Raw genomic sequence first — 21628 nt, forward strand, 5'->3', positions numbered from 1 at the left:
ATAACCTCATTCCTCTTTATAAAAAGTGCAAGCCAGAAGGACATGCGCCAGCGGTTCGGTACTGCCATCTCCACGGGGACATAAGCATTTTCCATGTGGAATCTGCGGGAATCGTGCCTCAAGTCCAGCCAAGGGAAATACATTCAATCTTGCGAGAGTAAAAGCGTGTCTATATTTTAGAATCACTAAGTTATGCAGATAGGGTGCCAGAGAGTCGAAATGGGTGAGTGGAAAATAGTTGTATTATAGGCAAAATTTCCTTATTGTGGCCAAGTTGTTCTGGACTAGGAAGTGTAAGGAACTGAAAGGCAGCTAAAAACCCACAGGAATATTTACTGGGGTGGATGTGGGGCCTCCAGTCCCAGGAGAGGCAGGAACAGCGTGTCTTCCTGTTCCTCCCTCAGCTGAGACCTTCCTGGATGGAGAGCCGAGAGCCACCTCTCAATATCTGGGGGGCTGACCCATGGAAGAGGGAGCCAGCTTGTTTTCTCCTGCCCTAGAGGGGAGCACCCAGAATAAGGGACCCAGAGGACCAGAAAGCACTTTCTTCTGACGGGAAGAGCAGCAGAATCCCTTGGGAGATGGCGGACTCTCCTTCCTTGGAGGTTTTTAAGCAGAGGGTGGATGCTTTGGCGGAGATTCCTGCCTTGCAGGGGGGCTGGAATAGATGACCCTTAGGGCTCCCTCCCATTCTAGGATGAGCTTCCTTGCTTCCTGCAACCCCCTTTTCCCTGCAAGCTCTTCCTCCAGTTTCTGGCCAAGGGAGGGAGCGGATCACAGACCAACCAAGAGCAAAAATAAAATAAGCATCTCTGGGATTGTGCAATGCAGGAGAGAAAAGGCAGAGAGGACTGAGCAGGGTGGACTCGGCTTTGCAAGGGTTAAAGGGAACCGAGCTGCATTCCTAGAGGAGACAGGAAGTAAAGGGGGGCCAGGTCCTCCAGAGGAAAAGCCCCTCCCTCCCCTTCCTGCAAGGGGGGGTTGCTTTCTGCTATTGCAAATGCTGCATTGTTCTCTTCCACGGGGATCTGGTGAGTCTCCTCTCCCCCCCCCCCCCGAGGGTGCAGTGGGGAGAGGGGGGGGTCCCAGGGATGCAGGGGAGGGTGGCTCATGTGGGGAGGGGGGAGCCCCAGGGAGCAGGGGGTCCTGCCAGGGAGGGACGGTGTTCCGCGAGGTTTGCAACTACAGTACTCTATATTCTGCATTTGTATAAAGACGCTGCTTACTCCTTTGGGAAGGGCAATCCTCTCCTGGGATCTGGTGAGTCTCCTCTCTCTCTCTCTCTCTCTCTCCCCCCAGGAGGGTGGAGTGGGGAGAAGGTGGGGGTCCCAGGGATGCAGCAGGGGAAGATGCCTAGGGGACCCTGATCTGCTCATGCACAGAAAAGCAGAGACTTCAGTGAGGGAGGGGCGAGGTCCCACGCAGTCTGCATACAGGGCTGAGAGTGGTTGGGAGACCCTCTCTCTCCATCCCCCCCCCCCCGACTGAGCTCCCATTCCTAGGGATCCCGGGGGGGGGGGGGATGGAGCCAGGAGTTTTTCTCACCTACTTTCACAGCGGTTGGTGACGTCAGCAGGATTTGGTAGGGACCTTCCCACGCAGGTTGAAGGGGTTCCTTTTGGTAGACTTTGACGAGGATCCAGTCACCTGGATGGAAGGAGTGGGCTTCGACGTCGATGGGCAGGTTCTGTCCCTCGAGGGCCGCGTACTGGTGGAGACGCTGCAGCTGTGTCTGAAGCTGAATGACATAATTAGTGAGCTCTGCCTCCCCTAGTTCGAGTTCAGAGAGGGGGAAGTTAGCGTTATAGACGGGAGGAGGTCTTCCAAATAAGATTTCGTATGGAGATAGTTTCAGTGATCCAGTAGGAGCACTCCTTATATTATGAAGAACTAGTGGGAGTGCATTTACCCATTTCAGTCCAGTGAGCTTACAGAGTTTTCCTAGTTGTATTTTAATTTCCTGGTTCATGCGCTCTACTTGACCAGAAGACTGAGGGTGGTAGGGTGTGTGGAGGTCCCATTTTATTTGTAGAGCTCTTGCCACTAATTGCACTACTTGAGCAGTGAAGTGGGTCCCTCTGTCGCTGTCTAGACGACGGGGAATGCCAAACCGAGGAATGATGTCTTGTAGGAGGGCTCTGGCTACTACAGAAGCGGTGGGCTTTCTACAGGGAAATCCCTCTACCCAGGAGGAGAGTTTATCCACTATGATCAGGGCATGTTTGAAGCCTTGGCAGTGCGGTAGGTCGATGAAGTCTAATTGCAAGCTTTCAAAGGGGACGAATGCCCACGGCCGGGCTCCGGGTGGCGCTCGGGGTTGTCGCTTGGGGTTAAAGGAGTTGCAAGTGGTGCAGTTCTTTGATGCAGCTGTAGCTGCGACTGGAAGTCCCGGAGCGTACCAGGACCTCTTAACATGCTCTATCAGTCTTCCCTTTCCCCAGTGTGTTCGTTGATGGAGGACCCTCACCAATTTTGGAACCCAGGATTTTGGAAGGACGGTCCTGCCATCGGGGAGGACCCACACACCATTTTGCTCAAATGCACCCACGGAACGCCAAAGGATCTTTTCGTCTTCGGGGGTTTCTTTGTAAATTTGTGTGGGATCTATGTTGGCTGGGATTTGTAGGGCTTGAAATTCGGACTCGTTGTTCGGAGGGCGGAGTGCAGCCGACTGAGCCGCTTTATCAGCCCGTCTGTTGCCCTTTGATACTGGGTCCCTGCCCCGGGTGTGTGCTTTGGAATGCACAACTGCGATCGCGGCAGGTAAGTGGATGGCAGTCAGGAGCCTCTCTACTAGGGCAGCATGTGAGATTTTAGAGCCAGCTGCCGTAAGGAAGCCTCTTTGTAGCCAGATTTGGCCAGTGGTGTGTACCAATCCAAAGCAGTATTTACTGTCGGTATAGATGGTAGCCCGCTTGCCCTCGCTGATCTCACAGGCACGTATGAGTGCTATTAATTCTGCAGCTTGAGCACTATACTGTGGGTTAATTGGGTTGGATTCTAGGATTTCAAAATCAGTGACCACGGCGTATCCCGTTTTCCTCTCCCCCTTTCCGGGTGCGAGTCAGCTCAACCTCCCGGCTCGTCGGACTAAGTCCGCGGGTCCTAGCGGAAAAATGAGCTCAGCCGGAAACAGGAGCAAGATGCGGAGATCCAAGGTTTATTGCGCAACAGGTTCAAGGCAAGATTGAACAGCGAGAAAGGGGTGACACCAACTTTTAAAAGTTCCCTCCAAGTCCCAGGGTACAGTGCAAAAAACGTCATGAATACATTATGGGAGGGTTGGGTTTGACAACTTACATCATGAATATATTACGGAAAGGTGGAGTTACACACATTAGCATTTCAGGGAAGGGAGGGGTAGTGTGCGGAGTAAGAGATATACATAGATAAGCATTTCCTGAGTACCGGTGATGATAAAACAATAGTCCAGATATGCATCGTCTGCCACCTGGCATTGCCCGGAGGAAGGGTTTGGCAGAGCGATCCGATGGGATTAGGGTCTTCCTGAGTACGTGACTTGCCGCTCAGGGGATTATGGAAGCAAGTGGGGTGTTCTAGAGTCCTGAAAAGGCTGAGTCGATTGACACCAGAACGAAGGAAATCGGTGCTACGGTTGATTTTATATGGATTTTGGAAGTTTCAGCTCATTTCAAGTCCATTCTGACATTATTAATCAAAGTCGGAAGTGAATAGATACATTGTTGCAGTTCTTGATACTGTCAGGGGTTCAGGAGTTTCAATTCCATTGTTGGATGGATACAATGTTGCAACTTGGGTTTCAGTTCCATTGTTCCCCCAGCGGGGAGCTGTCAGTAACTTGTCAAGAGGTTAAATGAGGCGTGCAGAGCTGGCTGAGCTACCTCTGCACGGCAAATGCACGGTGCTGATTGGCCAAAGCGCGGCCATTATAGTCAATGGGGATACAATCTGATACGGTCTACCCACGTTAGAAATGGAGCGAGAGGGAAGTTTAAGAGAGATGGTGGGCTTATTTCGCCCGTATAGAGAGAGGGAAAAAGTCCTTTATTTACAGGACTAGGGTGCAGTGTGGTGCTTGTGCAACAGTGTGGGGTTTGAGGGGTTGGGGAACCGTCGAGGTCATCGCCTCGGGTCCACTGGTGCTGGTGGAGGGACCAAGAAAGGTACCCCCCCCTCCCCTTCCGTATCAGTCCCCCATTCGGAGATAGATTTGCATTAAAGTTCTGTAAGAACTTGCAAATCCTTTCTCCGCACCCTAGATCTCTGTGATCTCATATTCCCCTTCTCCCAGGTGTCTCATCTGCACATATTCAGGGAAGACAGGGGCACTGTGTGAACGGGAATAGGCTCGTAAGGAAAGAGGGGCAGATTGTCTAGGACAGCGAAAGAGAGAACAGCAAGGTGTCACACAGTGGATAGCGCAGCAGAGTACTGAGATAGAAAAGACAACGACAAAGACAGTAATAAGTACAACCTTAAGTAATTGTCGGAGCCATCCAAGCTTCGGTAGCCATCCCCATAGGTCTAGATCAGATAGTCCCTCATGCTGGATGTCGTTCAATCTCGTTGCTAGTTCATGGATATTATTTAAATGTCCGGTGATATTTAAAGATTGGTCAGTCACATATGTGCAGCATTCGGTACCTATTAAGGCACATGTCCCTCCCTGGCTGGATAGCAGAAAATCTGTCGCAATCCTGGTCTGTAAACTTAGCTGTCTTACCTCAGACAGTTCCGTCACGAGGGAGTCTGTAATTTGGGTTGCCTCTTGCATAAACTTGAGAAGAATGTCGGTGAGTCGGAGAATGTCCACATGGTTAGATCCTGCTCCGTAAGCGGGAAAGAGGGCTCTGCCTACCGTCTCCCCATTCGCAGCGACATCTGACAGGTCAGACAGCCCCTTTTGTTCTCTCTTGTTCCGTTGCCTCCCGGGGGGTAGATGTGGAACCACTCTGATTCCAGGAACGATGTACCCGACAAAGCAGGATCCTGACATATGCGGGCTTAGCCAGGTGTATGCGCGGTGTCCACATACCCAGAATAAACCGCTGAGGTATGATTCCATCCTCCCGGAGGCAAAAGCTTGCAGCAGCATAGAATCCGTTGACTGGGGTTTCCATTGGGGGGGGTGTCCGACCACAGTGGCCCAAGCACTAGTGAGGTTTGGGAAGGTGTGGGAGCCAGTGGTGTCGGCAACGGTGACTTCGCCGGTGGGTAGGATTTCCAAGTTGGAGTTACATGTGCTGGATCCGATGAAGGTTCCGTCTCCGGTGAAGCAACGACAGAGGGGTCCCTTCGTGGGGCCGGTGAGATACAGGTATTGGTGAGTCAAGTTCAATGCGGTCAGGTTCCAGGACGTGACGTCTCCGGAGCGGAACTGTTCCAAGGTTACTGGCATTGGGACCAGGGGTAAGCTTTGTTGGAGGTGGCTGGGCGCATGGGCGCAGATCCAACAGTCAGGGTAGGGTGCTTCCTTTGCCACCTGACTGAGGAGCTTGATGTAGGAGTTTTGTTCCCAGGATGAGAGGAGGTCTTCTCCGGGGATGGAGGGGTCTGTGCCAAGTCGCCGGGGTGCGGTGCCTACTGGGTGAAGGGGGTCGGTAGTGTTGAGGAGTCGCCTGTCTTTGGCGATGCCCCCGCACCTCAGTGGTCCGACATTGTCCCAGGTGGGGGAGCGTGAAGGATGCACGGGGTGGTGCCATCCTTCCAGATATTCTGCTCCCTTCCATTCATGAGTGATTCCGAGGTTCCACAAGCAACAGAACCGCCTCAGGCAAAGTCCCTGGAGTTGAGATTTCCGAGGTCCTGGGGTCATAAGGAGACATTGGAATCCGAAAATCAAATTCTCGGAGGGATGGTTCGAGTCCGTATATGCCGGCGAAGCTTCCCGCACCTTGCTTTCAGTCCAATTAGGGCTTCGCGTGACCTCTCCATTCTCGTAAAGGAGGTATGTCCCGTTATAGCACTGCAGTCGGTAAAACGAGTGATCGAGTGTGAGGGCAGCTGACCCGATGCGGTGTAAGTCTTTATCTCGGATGAAGAGTTCCCAGTATTCATTGTTCGTGAGCCGGGGTACAAGCGAATGGCGCAGAAGGGTCCGGGACTCCGGGAGACAAAAGTCGAAGTCCCCCATTCGGTCCGGGTTAGACTTTCCCCCGGCCTCGACCTTGTGATAGTCCAGGAAATGATAATCTGTTTGTAGTCCGGTGCAGTGGTCTGATGAGAGGGATGACGTCCTGGTCAGGGTGGCGAGGAGAAGGAGGGAGGGGATCAGATTCATAGTTGGGTCGCAGTCGCACGGGATTAAAGGAAGGAGGTGATCCACGGGGTTGTCAAGGCACGCTGCAAGGCGAACTGTCAAAGCGAGCTGTCAAACTGGCTGTCGGAGCGAGCTGTCAAAGTGGTTGTCAAGGCGAGCTGTCAAACTGGCTGTCAGAGCAAGCTGTCAAAATCAACGGAAGTCTATGGAGCTGTCAAACTGGCTGTCAGAGCGGGCTGTCAAAATCAACGGAAGTCTATGGAGCTGTCAAAGTGGCTGTCAAAGCGAGCTGTCAAAATCAACGGAAGTCTATGGAGCTGTCAAAGTGGCTGTCAAAGCGAGCTGTCAAAATCAACGGAAGTCTATGGGGCTGTCAAAGTGGCTGTCAAAGCGAGCTGTCAAAATCAACGGAAGTCTATGGAGCTGTCAAAGTGGCTGTCAAAGCGAGCTGTCAAACTCGTTTAAAGCGGAGCTTGACGGCGTTGGTGTCCGGGATGATCTCCGAAGTCCAGTTGGGTGTAGTGGCGTCTGGTCCGGTCTGTTGAGCCCGACCTTGGCCCCGATCTGGTCCGGTCTGTTGGGCCCGATCTTGGCCCCGATCTGGTCCGGTCTGTTGGGCCCGATCTTGGCCCCGATCTGGTCCGGTCTGTTGGGCCCGATCTTGGCCCCGATCTGGTCCGGTCTGTTGGGCCCGATCTTGGCCCCGATCTGGTCCGGTCTGTTGATCCTCGTCGTCGATGTATGAAGTTGGCGAAGCGGGCGGAGTCGAAAAGGTGAAGTCGTCGCCACCGAAGTCGTCTTCCGACTCTGGAGGGGGAGGCGCCGACTTGCACCTCGTGTGATGTAGCCAGGAGTTTTTCTCACCTACTTTCACAGCGGTTGGTGATGTCAGCAGGATTTGGTAGGGACCTTCCCACGCGGGTTGAAGGGGTTCTTTTTGGTAGACTTTGACGAGGATCCAGTCACCTGGATGGAAGGAGTGGGCTTCGACGTCGATGGGCAGGTTCTGTCCCTCGAGGGCCGCGTACTGGTGGAGACGCTGCAGCTGTGTCTGAAGCTGAATGACATAATTAGTGAGCTCTGCCTCCCCTAGTTCGAGTTCAGAGAGGGGGAAGTTAGCGTTATAGACGGGAGGAGGTCTTCCAAATAAGATTTCGTATGGAGATAGTTTCAGTGATCCAGTAGGAGCACTCCTTATATTATGAAGAACTAGTGGGAGTGCATTTACCCATTTCAGTCCAGTGAGCTTACAGAGTTTTCCTAGTTGTATTTTAATTTCCTGGTTCATGCGCTCTACTTGACCAGAAGACTGAGGGTGGTAGGGTGTGTGGAGGTCCCATTTTATTTGTAGAGCTCTTGCCACTAATTGCACTACTTGAGCAGTGAAGTGGGTCCCTCTGTCGCTGTCTAGACGACGGGGAATGCCAAACCGAGGAATGGTGTCTTGTAGGAGGGCTCTGGCTACTACAGAAGCGGTGGGCTTTCTACAGGGAAATCCCTCTACCCAGGAGGAGAGTTTATCCACTATGATCAGGGCATGTTTGAAGCCTTGGCAGTGCGGTAGGTCGATGAAGTCTAATTGCAAGCTTTCAAAGGGGACGAATGCCCACGGCCGGGCTCCGGGTGGCGCTCGGGGTTGTCGCTTGGGGTTAAAGGAGTTGCAAGTGGTGCAGTTCTTTGATGCAGCTGTAGCTGCGACTGGAAGTCCCGGAGCGTACCAGGACCTCTTAACATGCTCTATCAGTCTTCCCTTTCCCCAGTGTGTTCGTTGATGGAGGACCCTCACCAATTTTGGAACCCAGGATTTTGGAAGGACGGTCCTGCCATCGGGGAGGACCCACACACCATTTTGCTCAAATGCACCCACGGAACGCCAAAGGATCTTTTCGTCTTCGGGGGTTTCTTTGTAAATTTGTGTGGGATCTATGTTGGCTGGGATTTGTAGGGCTTGAAATTCGGACTCGTTGTTCGGAGGGCGGAGTGCAGCCGACTGAGCCGCTTTATCAGCCCGTCTGTTGCCCTTTGATACTGGGTCCCTGCCCCGGGTGTGTGCTTTGGAATGCACAACTGCGATCGCGGCAGGTAAGTGGATGGCAGTCAGGAGCCTCTCTACTAGGGCAGCATGTGAGATTTTAGAGCCAGCTGCCGTAAGGAAGCCTCTTTGTAGCCAGATTTGGCCAGTGGTGTGTACCAATCCAAAGCAGTATTTACTGTCGGTATAGATGGTAGCCCGCTTGCCCTCGCTGATCTCACAGGCACGTATGAGTGCTATTAATTCTGCAGCTTGAGCACTATACTGTGGGTTAATTGGGTTGGATTCTAGGATTTCAAAATCAGTGACCACGGCGTATCCCGTTTTCCTCTCCCCCTTTCCGGGTGCGAGTCAGCTCAACCTCCCGGCTCGTCGGACTAAGTCCGCGGGTCCTAGCGGAAAAATGAGCTCAGCCGGAAACAGGAGCAAGATGCGGAGATCCAAGGTTTATTGCGCAACAGGTTCAAGGCAAGATTGAACAGCGAGAAAGGGGTGACACCAACTTTTAAAAGTTCCCTCCAAGTCCCAGGGTACAGTGCAAAAAACATCATGAATACATTATGGGAGGGTTGGGTTTGACAACTTACATCATGAATATATTACGGAAAGGTGGAGTTACACACATTAGCATTTCAGGGAAGGGAGGGGTAGTGTGCGGAGTAAGAGATATACATAGATAAGCATTTCCTGAGTACCGGTGATGATAAAACAATAGTCCAGATATGCATCGTCTGCCACCTGGCATTGCCCGGAGGAAGGGTTTGGCAGAGCGATCCGATGGGATTAGGGTCTTCCTGAGTACGTGACTTGCCGCTCAGGGGATTATGGAAGCAAGTGGGGTGTTCTAGAGTCCTGAAAAGGCTGAGTCGATTGACACCAGAACGAAGGAAATCGGTGCTACGGTTGATTTTATATGGATTTTGGAAGTTTCAGCTCATTTCAAGTCCATTCTGACATTATTAATCAAAGTCGGAAGTGAATAGATACATTGTTGCAGTTCTTGATACTGTCAGGGGTTCAGGAGTTTCAATTCCATTGTTGGATGGATACAATGTTGCAACTTGGGTTTCAGTTCCATTGTTCCCCCAGCGGGGAGCTGTCAGTAACTTGTCAAGAGGTTAAATGAGGCGTGCAGAGCTGGCTGAGCTACCTCTGCACGGCAAATGCACGGTGCTGATTGGCCAAAGCGCGGCCATTATAGTCAATGGGGATACAATCTGATACGGTCTACCCACGTTAGAAATGGAGCGAGAGGGAAGTTTAAGAGAGATGGTGGGCTTATTTCGCCCGTATAGAGAGAGGGAAAAAGTCCTTTATTTACAGGACTAGGGTGCAGTGTGGTGCTTGTGCAACAGTGTGGGGTTTGAGGGGTTGGGGAACCGTCGAGGTCATCGCCTCGGGTCCACTGGTGCTGGTGGAGGGACCAAGAAAGGTACCCCCCCTCCCCTTCCGTATCAGTCCCCTTAGCCAAGGATAGCTCCAGCCTTTTTGGAGGAAGCCAGGACTCTTGGAAGTGGCCTGATCCTGCTGCGAAGATGCAGCGCCGGTTGGGGCCTGGGTGTGTTTGTTGTCTTTTTATTCTCTTTCTGGAATAACTTTCTACTGCGGTTTTGTATATCACAAAAAATAATACAACGTATTTGCAGCAAGATCTGCATCATATGTTTCACTACTGTGTATAGCTTCTTAGTTCGTGAGTTAGTTTAAACCAAAACAGTAAAAGGGGAATTTAAAAAAAAATATTGTCCAGTAGCACCTTAGAGACCAACTAAGTTTGTTCTTGTTATACAGTAATAAGACCAACACGGCTACCTACCTGAATCTGGAAAAAGGGTAAACAGGACATTCAGCATCCCACAGTCAAACACAGAGTCAAGAGCCCTTGTGGACGTGCTTGGCTTAAATAGGAGTAACAGTCATTTTTCTTCTTAAGTGGCGAATGAAACAGGATAGCATGCTTGTCTGTTGAGGAACCTGGGAGAATGCAAATAGAATGCAATGATTTTTGTTTGAATTCAAATTTAGATCAACCAGATTGTGCCAAATGATAATGGGGAGTGTGTGTGTGTGTCTTCTTGGGCCTTTATTCTCCCCCCACATGAGCCTTAACAGAACATGTTGGATCCAGGAGTACCCCAAGATTAGTAAGAAAAAGGGACCCCACCCCAGTAAGCCCCCTCTCCTGTCTCCAGTTGCCTGCAGATTTGTCATGTTAATTTCCTGGGCAGAGTCAGGGCTGTGGTACAGTCCGACCTACACTGGTTACTAGCAAGTCCCATAGAAACTTGCTTAGGGAACCATTTTTCTTCTTCTTATGGTATATCAGCATTATAACAGAACAATGTATTTGCTTTGTAGTATTTGCACAGGATTTGGCACAGACAGAACTTGCCAGAAAACCACAGGGTTCCTTCCGATCTCTCAGAGGCTTCCTGAGAGCACAGATGGATGAGCGAGACTCAGCTGGGCCTGGAACAGAAAGAGGCCATGCCAATCAAACTGGGAGCAGTGGGGGATTCTGGGAAAACTCTGTGCTGAAGATCCTGGGTGAGGAGGACACCCTCTGCTCAGAGGTGCAGAGCCAGCAGGTGAGGCAGTTCTGCTGCCAGGAGGCCAAAGGACCCCGAGAGGTTTGCAGCCGACTCTGCCACCTTGACCATCAGTGGCTGAAGCCAGAAAGGCACACGAAAGCTGAGATGCTGGACCTGGTGATCTTGGAGCAGTTCCTGGCTGTCCTTCCCCCGGAGATGGAGAGCTGGGTGAGGGACTGTGGAGCGGAGACCAGTTCCCAGGCGGTGGCCCTGGCCGAAGGTTTCCTCCTGAGTCAGGCAGAGGAGAGAAAGCAGGTGAGAGAGACTTTGCTCTGGATACTCCCAAGGGGCTCCAACCAGGATGGAGTACATCCCATAATGCTCTACTGTTGGCCCATTCTTTACCTGGGAATGAGATCTAACACCCTTAAAGCTTCTGTCTTTGTCATTCTCTTTCTAACGTTTCTCGCCATTCATTCTCTGTTTTGAATCCTTGTTGCTCTTTCAGAAAAGGGATCGTTTTGCAGAAATGGACCTGGATTCCTGTGAGGCAGAGAGGCCTCCGTTGGACACCAGAGAGCGGCCACTGGGTAAGGAGGAAGGTGGCTTTTCTCCATTTGTTCTCATTCTGTTGGTTTTCCAACTAATCTGTGGGTTCTTTTCATCTTGTTTGGGGGGGACTGTTGGGAACAAGGGTCCAGAGGAGGAGAGATGTATTTCTGCACAACTAATATATGAAATGGGCACAAACGTCCAAATGCACTCAGCAGGAAAGGCTTTCTGGAAGGCCAATCTGTAGTTAAAAGGTAAAGGTACCCCTGCCCTTACGGGCCAGTCGTGTCCGACTCAGGGGTTGCGCGCCCATCTCACTTAAGAGGCCGGGGGCCAGAGCTGTCCGGAGACACTTCCGGGTCACATGGCCAGCGTGACGAAGCTGCTCTGGCGAGCCAGCACCAGCGCAGCACACGGAAACTCCGTTTACCTTCCCGCTAGTAAGCGGTCCCTATTTATCTACTTGCACCCGGGGGTGCTTTCGAACTGCTGGGTTGGCAGGCGCTGGGACTGAGCAATGGGAGCGCACCCCGCCACAGGGATTCGAACCGCCGCCCTGACGATCAGCAAGTCCTAGGCGCTGATGTTTTACCCACAGCGCCACCCGCGTCCCTCCATCTGTAGTTAGAGATGCCCTGTTTCACCTGTGAGAAAAGCAGGCACTCTTGGCATCCTGCTTACCTTTTTTATCTTACAGATGACACAATGATGCTGGCTAGATCTCTTCATTCATCCTTTCATGATGGCAGAATGGAAGCAGCGGCTGTGGAACCTGATCAGGTATGGGGAAACTGCCTTGTGGGGACAGAGGCCGAGGGATGAAGCAATGTCATAGCTCAATGAGTGGTGGTGAACAACACTGTTGTCTCAGAGTAGGACATTTCAATTTTTCTTTCAGGGTCCAGTGTGCTTTGAAGATGTCGCTGTTTGTTTCACGGATAAGGAGTGGGAGTTGCTGGATCCTGACCAGAGAGCTCTGCATAAGGACGTCATGGAGGAGAATCGTGGGATCGTGGCCTCTCTTGGTAAGGCTCCCTGTGGGATCATCATATCTGTTTTTAAATTCAAAACAGCTCTCTGTGACAAACCTCATATATTTTCTTAGAATTCAACAGCACCCCTTAAATCACCTGCGATTACAATATTCCCACAATAAACCTTGAACTGTGAATTATTCTTTTCACCGTGAATGTTCTTCCTCCAGTTGCAGCTGCTTAAATTATCAGACCAGTCTGAATTGCCCAGGCATTTTAAAATGCAAACCTCTGAGTTGTTAGGGAAGTTGTAGTAGCTCCTGTCAGGTTTTCTGTTTTTGTTTTGCTCCTGTCAGTCTTTGGTTGACCAGAGAGAAGACTGATATTGGAAATGGAGGGGATGCCATGATGGAGCCAAACAAAATCCATTCTTGCAAACATATCAAATCTAGTTTTTGCTTATTTAAAGCATGCTCCATCTTAATTCTTTTTGCCTTGTCATTTAGTCCATTCACGTTCCATATTAGAATTTTTAAATCCATTGGGAGCTCGAAGACTGTTCGCCCAGAGGCAAGCAGCAGCCATCCGGAAGTCCCATAACTCCATGTAAATTAGAAAAAATGTATGGAACAGGTTTTAACATTTGCTAGAAATGTAAAGAAAAAGAAGGCAACTTTTATCATATGTAGTGGAATTGTAAAATAATGAAAGAGTTATGTGAAATGATATATAATGAACTAAAAAACAGTTTAAAATGGCATTTGTTAAAAAACCCAGAATCTTTATTATTAGGAATTATAGGTGCAGAAAAACCGAAGGTGCAGAAAAAACATTTTATGTATGCAATGAAAGCCATGTGAATGATTGTGGCCCAGAGATGGTAATATGATAAGGTCCCTACAAGAGAGGAATGACAAACTAAATGGATGGACTATGCTGAGATACAAGAATGACTGGGAAAATCTGAAACCACGAAGACCAAGACTGGGGGAAATTCTCATTGTATTTGGAAAAACACTGTAAACAATTGAAATCTTTACAAGTGCTTAAATAACACTGGTAATGTAACAAGGACTTGAGATATTATGGAAAAATGAAATAATACAGAAAGATAAAATATGCAGAAGAAAAGGATAAATATGTAACCCAGGGAGGGGTGGTGGGAAGTCCAAGAGTTCAAGAGAATCCTGTATTTCTTATTATTTCTATTTGATTGTCTATGTAAACATTTAATTGAAAATCCAATTTAAAAAATTATTATATAAAGGATGTCAGTTGATCCCTGCTAATATATGCATCCAACCCTGTAGTAAAAACCATTCATCTAACCCATGTGTTATTCTTCTATTACCAATGTTAACAAGTATTCTTCATGAATTGTGGGCTCTTTTTCTCCAATAGGCACTAATCAATTTCTCTCTTCATTGCAGATGAACTGGAAATCAAGACCAAGGGTGACCAGGACATAATCCCCACAATGGAGAAGCCTTATAAATATCTTGAAAGTGGAAAAAGTTTCCATCTCACTTCCCATCAAATAATTCATACAGGGGAGAAACCCTATCAGTGCATGGAATGTGGAAAGAGCTTCAGTATGAGCTCCCATCTCACTTCCCATCAAATAATTCATACAGGGGAGAAACCCTTTCAGTGTGTGGAATGTGGAAAGAGCTTCAGTGCGAGCTCCTCTCTGAGTTCCCATCAGAGAATTCATACAGGAGGGAAACCCTATAAATGTGCGGAATGTGGAAAGAGCTTTCGTAAGAGCCACCATCTCACTTCTCATCAAAGAATCCATACAGGGGAAAAACCCTATCAGTGTGTGGAATGTGGAAAGAGCTTCAGTATGAGCTCGAATCTCACTTCCCATCAAATAATTCATACAGGGGAGAAACCATATCAGTGTGTAGACTGTGGGAAGAGCTTCAGTCACAACTCGTCTTTCACTTCTCATCAAAGAATTCATACAGGGGAGAAACCCTATCAGTGTGTGGAATGTGGAAAGAACTTCAGAAGGAGCTCCCACCTCACTGACCATCAAAGAATTCATACAGGGGAGAAACCCTTTCAGTGCATGGAATGTGGAAAGAGATTCTGTCGGAGCACCGATCTCAGTTCCCATCAAAGAATCCATACAGGGGATAAACCATACAATTGCTTGGAATGTGGAAAGAGCTTCAGCCACAATTCCTCTCTTACTTCCCATCAAAGAATTCATACGGGGAAGAAACCCTATCAGTGTGTGGAATGTGGAAAGAGATTCTGTCGGAGCACCGATCTCACTTCCCATCAAAGAATTCATACAGGGGAGAAACCCTATCAGTGCGTGGAATGTGGAAAGAGATTCTGTCGGAGCACCGATCTCACTTTCCATCAAAGAATTCATACAGGGGAGAAACCCTATCAGTGTGTGGAATGTGGAAAAAACTTCAGTACAAGCTCCAATCTCACTTCCCATCAAAGAATTCATACAGGGGAGAAACCCTATCAGTGTGTGGAATGTGTAAAGAGCTTTAGTACAAGCTCCGATCTCACTAAGCATCAGAGAATTCATACAGGGAAGAAACCATACACTTGCTTGGAATGTGGGAAGAGCTTCAGTCAGAGCGCCCATCTCACTAAGCATCAGAGAATTCATACAGGGGAGAAACCATATACTTGCTTGGAATGTGGAAAAAGCTTCAGTAAGAGCTCCAATCTCATGACCCATCAGAGAATTCACAGAGGGGATAAACCCTATCAGTGCGTGGAATGTGGAAAGAGCTTCATTACAAGCTTTTGTCTCACTTCCCATCAAAGAATTCATACAGGCGAGAAACCCTATCAGTGCATGGAATGCAGAAAGAGCTTCAGCTGTAGCTCTGCTCTCAGTTGCCATCAAAGAATGCATACAGGGGAGAAACCCTATCAGTGTGTGGAATGTGGAAAGAGCTTCAGGAAGAGCTCTGACCTCACTTCCCATCAAAGAATTCATACAGGGGAGAAACCCTATAATTGTGTGGAATGTGGAAGAAACTTCAGTACGAGCTCCTATCTCGCTAAGCACCGGAGAATTCACAGAGGGGCAAAATCCTAGCAGTGCATGGAATGTGGAAAGTGCTTCCGTCACAGCCACAATGTCACTTCCCATCAAAGAATTCATACAGGGGAGAAACCCTATAATTGTGTGGAATGTGGAAAGAGCTTCAGTAAGAGCTCCCATCTCACTTCCCATCAAAGAATTCATACAGGGGAGAAACCCTATCACTGTGTGGAATGTGGAAAGAGCTTCAGTACGAGGTGCAATCTCACTTCCCATCAGAGAATTCATACGGGGGATAAACCCTATAATTGTGTGGAATGTGGAAGGAACTTCAGTACGAACTCCTATCTCGCTAAGCATCAGAGAATTCACAGAGGGGCAAAATCCTAGCAGTGCATGGAATGTGGAAAGTGCTTCGGCCACAATGTCACTTCCCATCAAAGAATTCATATGGGAGAAACCATACAATTGCTTCAGCTATAGCTCCTCTCTCAGTTCTCATGAAAGAATTCATGCAAAGGGCAGATAAAAACATTCATGATACAGCTTTAGGCTTCATGGAAAAACTCACCTCTTTACCCAACCCTTTGGCTGATTGACATCAAATGGCCTTTTAAAATGTGGTGTGTTGGGGGGGGGGTTACGGTTTTTTAATTTTTTTGTTTTGTTTTTTATATTGTGATTTAATTTTGAAACTGCCCTGAGGGTATGGGGCATAGGAGGCAACACTTAAAGGCTGAGAGGTCTTTGTTTCTGCCTAAAATATTTGAGGGGCCACCCCCCCAGTTGATAGGCATTGCCATTCAAATGGTGTGCATACACCACACCATGTGATTGATTATGCAAGGCGGGACTTACCTCTCCCCCAGTATTTTATTCAAGTTGGCACCCCTGGTATAGGGTGGTATAGAAATTAAATAAATGCAATAATAAAATAATATCATCTTGGTCGTTTTCCTTTGCACATGTTTCAGCTTGTCAGTATCCTTCTTATTTATTACCATTTTTAAAATTGATGTGTCCTTCATCTGAAGATTTCACAATATATAAACATACAGGATGAAAGCATGGCTTTCTCAAAAACAAGTCAAGCCAGAGAAATCTCTCCTCCCCTTTTTTAGGATAGAGTTACAAACTTTGTTGATCAGGGGAAAGCTGTGGAAATAGTGCATCTTGATTTCAGTAAAGCTTTGAATAAGGTTGAATAAGCCAATGTTTATTCAATACATAAATTGTTAAGAATCCACCAAGCACTCATGGGAAACGGTGGTGTAATATTTTAGAATAATCAAATGAAATTGTAACACATGGCAAGAATAAAGTGCGTAATTTCATCAGGACAAGTGATTTGTTGTTTAATGTTGTAACTATCTTCTGTACCATGAAAATAAATAAAAACAACTTTTTCAAAAAAAGAGGTGGGGAGCCATTAATCTGCTTGCATGTGTTGAGTGTTATTTGGACACTGTAAAGAGGTAAAGGTACCCCTGCCCATACGGGACAGTCGTGTCTGACTCCAGGGTTGTGTGCCCATCTCACTTAAGAGGCCGGGGGCCAGCGCCGTCCGAAGACACTTCCGGGTCACGTGGCCAGCGTGACGAAGCTGCTCTGGCGAGCCAGCACCAGCGCCGCACACGGAAACGCTGTTTACCTTCCCGCTAGAAAGCGGTACCTATTTATCTACTTGCACTTAGGGGTGCTTTCGAACTGCTAGGTGGGCAGGAGCTGGGACCGAAAGACGGGAGCTCACCCCGCCGCGGGGGTTTGAACCGCCGACCATGCGATCGGCAAGCCCTAGGCACTGAGGTTTTACCCACAGCACCACCCGCGTCCCTATTTGGACACTGTAACACCCAGTAATTTCACATTATGTGTTTCTGTGTGTTGAACACACATAATTGCAGGTGAGACTGAATAAAACACCTCCTAGGAAATTCCCTTTGACTGCTTCTGTATTATTTCAAATGTGACTTCATTTACAGACAAGAACAAATCATATTTATTGATGAAAAATCATACCATCATCAGCTCAATAATCTCAACCCCAACAAACCTGTAGGTAGAAATGATGATAATGAACAGGAAGATGGGAGATGAGAGCTGGAGGCCGCCAAGGCAAGGACAGGCTGCCAACAGGTCAGATAGCCTTGGAAGCGTTGTCCACAGATGGTGAGGAAGAGCCAGTCCAAGCTCTCAGTCCTTGATCTCGGTGTTGGGAACGCCTGAAAGAAGAGCGGAAGGGGAAGGGTAAATCTAAGAGATTCTGGCGTTGCCTTCTCAAAATTTATCTTCTGTACCATGACAATAAATAAAAACAATGTTGTCCACAGACGGTGAACAAGAACCCTTAGTCCTGCTCCTGAAAGCTTGGCAGATGTGGAGTATTTCCTCACACATTGCCATGACTGAAAAAACAATCTTAAAAAATTAAAATGGTATTACAGTGCTAAGAACACAACTCCTGTAGTAGCTGGCATCTTAGCAAGCCCAGTGCCACTCTGCCAACTGTCTCACTCCCAGCTACCTAATCTGGAAAGCTGTCCTGTCATCTCTGCAAGGACTTCAGCGTCCCTTGAATTAGCAGTTCAGCATTTCTGGAAGTGGAAATGATATACCTTTGTACATTAGCATAAAAAACATGCATGAGAAAGTATTACTCATTTATGATGAGAATATGATTTATCGGCTGTGCTGAGGACTGCAAGGCCTGCTCCCTTCCGGTCTGGAGGGCGGGGCCCAGGCCCTCCCCCTCCCAGCTACAAAAGGACTCCTGCTGCAGTGCCTAGAGGGTGGGGCTGGATTCATTGGAACAAACTCTTGGGGAATTGCAGGCGGGGGGGTGTTCTACTATTGCTTCCCTGTTTCAAGTGTCTAATGTGTTTTAATATGTTCTTAAGCAGTTTATGGCATTTTTAGTTTTTTCTTCTCCCCCCCCCCCCTGCAAAAGGCACAGAGGGGTGGGGTTCCAGTGATTTTTAGGAAGCCATTAGCTTGCACCAGGCATCCTATTGGGAAGACCAAGTCCTCTGAGTGCATGTTCCAAGAATTCCCTGCCCAAGCTGCTTCAGGTCGTGGTGGATGTTCTCCTGAAGACACCTACTTTTTTTTACATACACGCTGACATGACCTTACAAGGGGCCGCTCGGGACTTGGTAGAAAGCATGGCCTCCATGGGGCTGTCCCTGAATAAGTTTGGCCCAAATCATAGTCGTGGACATGCCTTAGACCTGGTGTTCACCTCTGTGGATGTTGGTGATCTGACGCTAAGTAAAAGCGAAACAAAAGAAGTGCCATGGTCAGATCACTTCCTGGTGCAACTGGACTTCTCCGTGACCCTTCCCCTCTACAGGGAGTGGAACGAATACGGATAGCCCTCCCCCACCACCTAATACATCCAAATGGTTTCCAGAGAGTGGTAGGGGATGCTTTATCCCGTGATGACCTTTCAGCTAATTCCCTGGCAGCCCGCTGGAATCCGGTCTTAACCAAGGCTATCAACTGTCTGGCTCTGAAGTGCCCTCTCCGATTGCATGGAGCCCAGACAGCCCCGTGGTTTTCCCTTTAGCTGAGCGCAATGAAACAATTGCTGAGGTGGTTAGAGCGCCGGTGGTGGAAAACTCATTTTGAATTGTACCAGACACGGGTTAGAGCTCAACGTCAAGCCTACCAAGTGGCGATAGTGACGGCAAAGCAAACTTTCTTCACCGCCTCTATTGCATCTGCAGAAAACAGCAGCAGGAGACTCTTTCAGGTGGTTCGCAATTTAACAGAACCACCTTTGCCATCAGAGCCTGGTAAAGACCCCAAGATCTCCTGCAATGATCTTGCAAAGTTTTTTGCAGATAAAGTCACTCAGACTCGGAAAGAGGTAGATTGCACCGTGGGAGCAGGGCCAGGGCGAGAGAGTGCTAGAGCGCTGTCTAGTTGTATGGAATGAATTCCAATATGTTACCTCCAGGGATGTGGCCAGGCTGCTTGGATGAGTGAAACCAACCACCTGTCTCATTGATCTTTGCCCATCCTGGCTCATAAAAGTGAGCTGGGAAGGGCTGGGCGATGGGCTCCGCGGGGCAGTATATGCTTCCCTCTGTGAGGGAGTCTTCCCAGACCCGCTGAAAGAGGTGGTCATTAAACCGCTTCTTAAAAAAACCATCTTAAGCCCAGCCAATATGGACAGTCTCAGATCTTCTATTCTTGGGCATGCTGATTGAGCGGGTGGTTGCTGAACAACTACAAGCATGTCTGGACAATGCAGACCATTTGGATCCCTTCCAATCAGGATTCAGTTCTCATCATGGGACTGAAACTGCCTTGGTCGCGCTGGCTGATGATCTCCAACAGGCTAGGGACAAAGGTGAAAGCTGTTTCCTAGTTCTGCTGGATGTCTCAGCGGCCTTTGATACTATCGACCGTAACATCCCTCTGAGAGGGGCTGGGAGCTGGGGGCACTGTTATACAGTGTTTCCGCTCCTTCCTTCTGAGCCGTGTCCCAAATGTGGTGTTGGGGGCTGAGTGTTCAGACCCCTGGGCACTCACTTTTGGGGTGCCTCAGGGTTCCGGCCTCAAGACCACATAACACCACTTAAAAGACCTACATTGGCTCCCAGTACATTTCAGAACACAATTCAAAGTGTTGGTGCTGACCTTTAATGCCCTAAACTGCCTTGGCCCAGAATACCTGAAGGAGCGTCTCCACCTCCATCGTTCTGCCCGGACACTGAGGTCCAGCACTGAGGGCCTTCTGGCGGTTCCCTCACTGCGAGAAGCCAAGTTACAGGGAACCAGGCAGAGGGCCTTCTCAGTGGTGGCACCCATGCCGTGGAACACCCTCCCATCAGATGTTAAAGAGATATTTGACTTTTAGAAGACATCTGAAGGCAGCCCTGTTTAGGGAAGTTTCTAATAACTGATGTTTTAATGTATTTTTAATATTCTGTTGTAAACCGACCAGAGTGCCTGGGGAAACTTAGCCAGATGGGCAGGGTATAAATAATAAATTATTATTCTTGTCATCATCATCATTTATGTTGAACTTTTCTTGGTACCTGCTTGGTAGGCAGCGCCATTATTTCAGCAGGGCTGGAACTCAGGACCCGCTGCCTTGAGGGACACCTAAGAGCTCTTTGGCAGGTGGTGGACTCTCCTTCCTTGGAGGTTTCTCAGCAGAGATCGGAGGGCCATCTGCCATGGATGCTTCAGCTGAGATTCCTGCCTTGCTGGGGGTGGGACTGGATGACCCAGGGATCAGGGCCATATCCAGCAAGAAAGGTGGTGGAGGTGGACCAGGCGCATAGGCGCCTGCCCCCAAAATTGGCTTTAAAAGGGATCCATCAATATGCCAATCCACCTATGTCTGTGTGTGTGTGTGTGTGTGTGTGTGTGTGTGGAGGGGGGGCGTGGCCCCAGAGGAGGAGCTGCTCTGGCGAGCACAAGCCCAACCAGAAGGGAAAGGGGAGGGACGGGGGGAGGCAGATGCACAGGCTCCACGCTCCGCCCCAGTTGCTCCCCGTCTCCGGACCTCCACTCCCCCCCCCCCATTTCTGCGCTCCAGCAATTCAAGCCCAGTTGAGACCCGAGTTGCTCCCCTCCTCTTTGGCCAAGCCCTCCACTCCCCCCTTTCTGCACTTCAGCGATAGAAGCCGATTAGAGAGACCCTTCGCGAGCCGAGATCTCTCCAGGGGCGCAGCGCGTAGCTCAGCTTGTGCAAAGGGAGGAAGGGCTGAGCTGGGGGGGGGGGGACTCGGCACTGCAAGGGTTAAAGGGAACCGAGCTGCCTTCCTAGAGAGGACAGGAAGCAAGGGGGGGCCAGGTCCTCCAGAGCCAAGGCCCCTCCCTGCCCTGCCCTTTCCTGCTTTGGTGTCTCTCTCTGGGATCTGGTGAGTCTCCTCTCTCTTTGGGATCTGGTGAGTCTCCTCTCTCTCTGGGATCTGGTGGGGGTCCCAGGGCTGCAGCAGGGGAGGGGGCCTGGGGGGCCTGATCAGGGAGGGGCCAGGTCTGCAACCAAACTCATTTGGCCCTCTGCCCCCCTTTCAGGAAAAATGGCTCCCATGAAGTCTGCTTCTTTGAACAAAGGAGTCAACAGAGGAAACATCTGCAAATGGTTTTCCAAAGCTGGACGAGGAGGTGGACTAGCCCCCCCCCCCAAAAAAAGGTGGAAAAGAGAGGCCAGGAATAAAGAGCGGGATCCCAGCCCAGAGTCTGGCTGCTGCATTGGGGACCAGTTTCCCAGTGTCTCCCAGGGCAGCTCCCCACGGAGGCCACGGCAGCCATCCCCTC

General features: G+C 49.4%; 1 protein-coding gene across 12 annotated transcripts in view; it reads left to right on the forward strand.

Moving 5' to 3' along the window:
• LOC128412017 (zinc finger protein 420-like) overlaps positions 1-21628 on the forward strand; it is a 983187-nt gene that overhangs the window by 447585 nt on the left and 513974 nt on the right. For 3 of the 12 annotated variants that reach the window (XM_053384759.1, XM_053384758.1, XM_053384767.1), the window contains exons 1-2: positions 925-1031; positions 1216-1260. The exons of 2 other annotated variants lie outside the window; for them this stretch is intronic. Coding sequence is in view for 5 of the 10 variants with exons in the window: in XM_053384748.1 (XP_053240723.1) it covers positions 10632-11119; positions 11313-11394 (570 nt within the window). In the remaining 5 variants the exon portion in view is untranslated. Of the gene's footprint in view, positions 1-924; positions 1032-1215; positions 1261-4049; positions 4081-10631; positions 11120-11312; positions 11395-21628 lie in introns of those variants that run through there. 7 more of the 12 variants (XM_053384748.1, XM_053384746.1, XM_053384750.1 and 4 more) reach the window with 5 other exon arrangements.

The sequence above is a fragment of the Podarcis raffonei genome, chromosome 4, assembly GCF_027172205.1.
Source record: "Podarcis raffonei isolate rPodRaf1 chromosome 4, rPodRaf1.pri, whole genome shotgun sequence".
In the NCBI taxonomy this organism is placed as follows: Eukaryota; Metazoa; Chordata; class Lepidosauria; order Squamata; family Lacertidae; genus Podarcis; species Podarcis raffonei.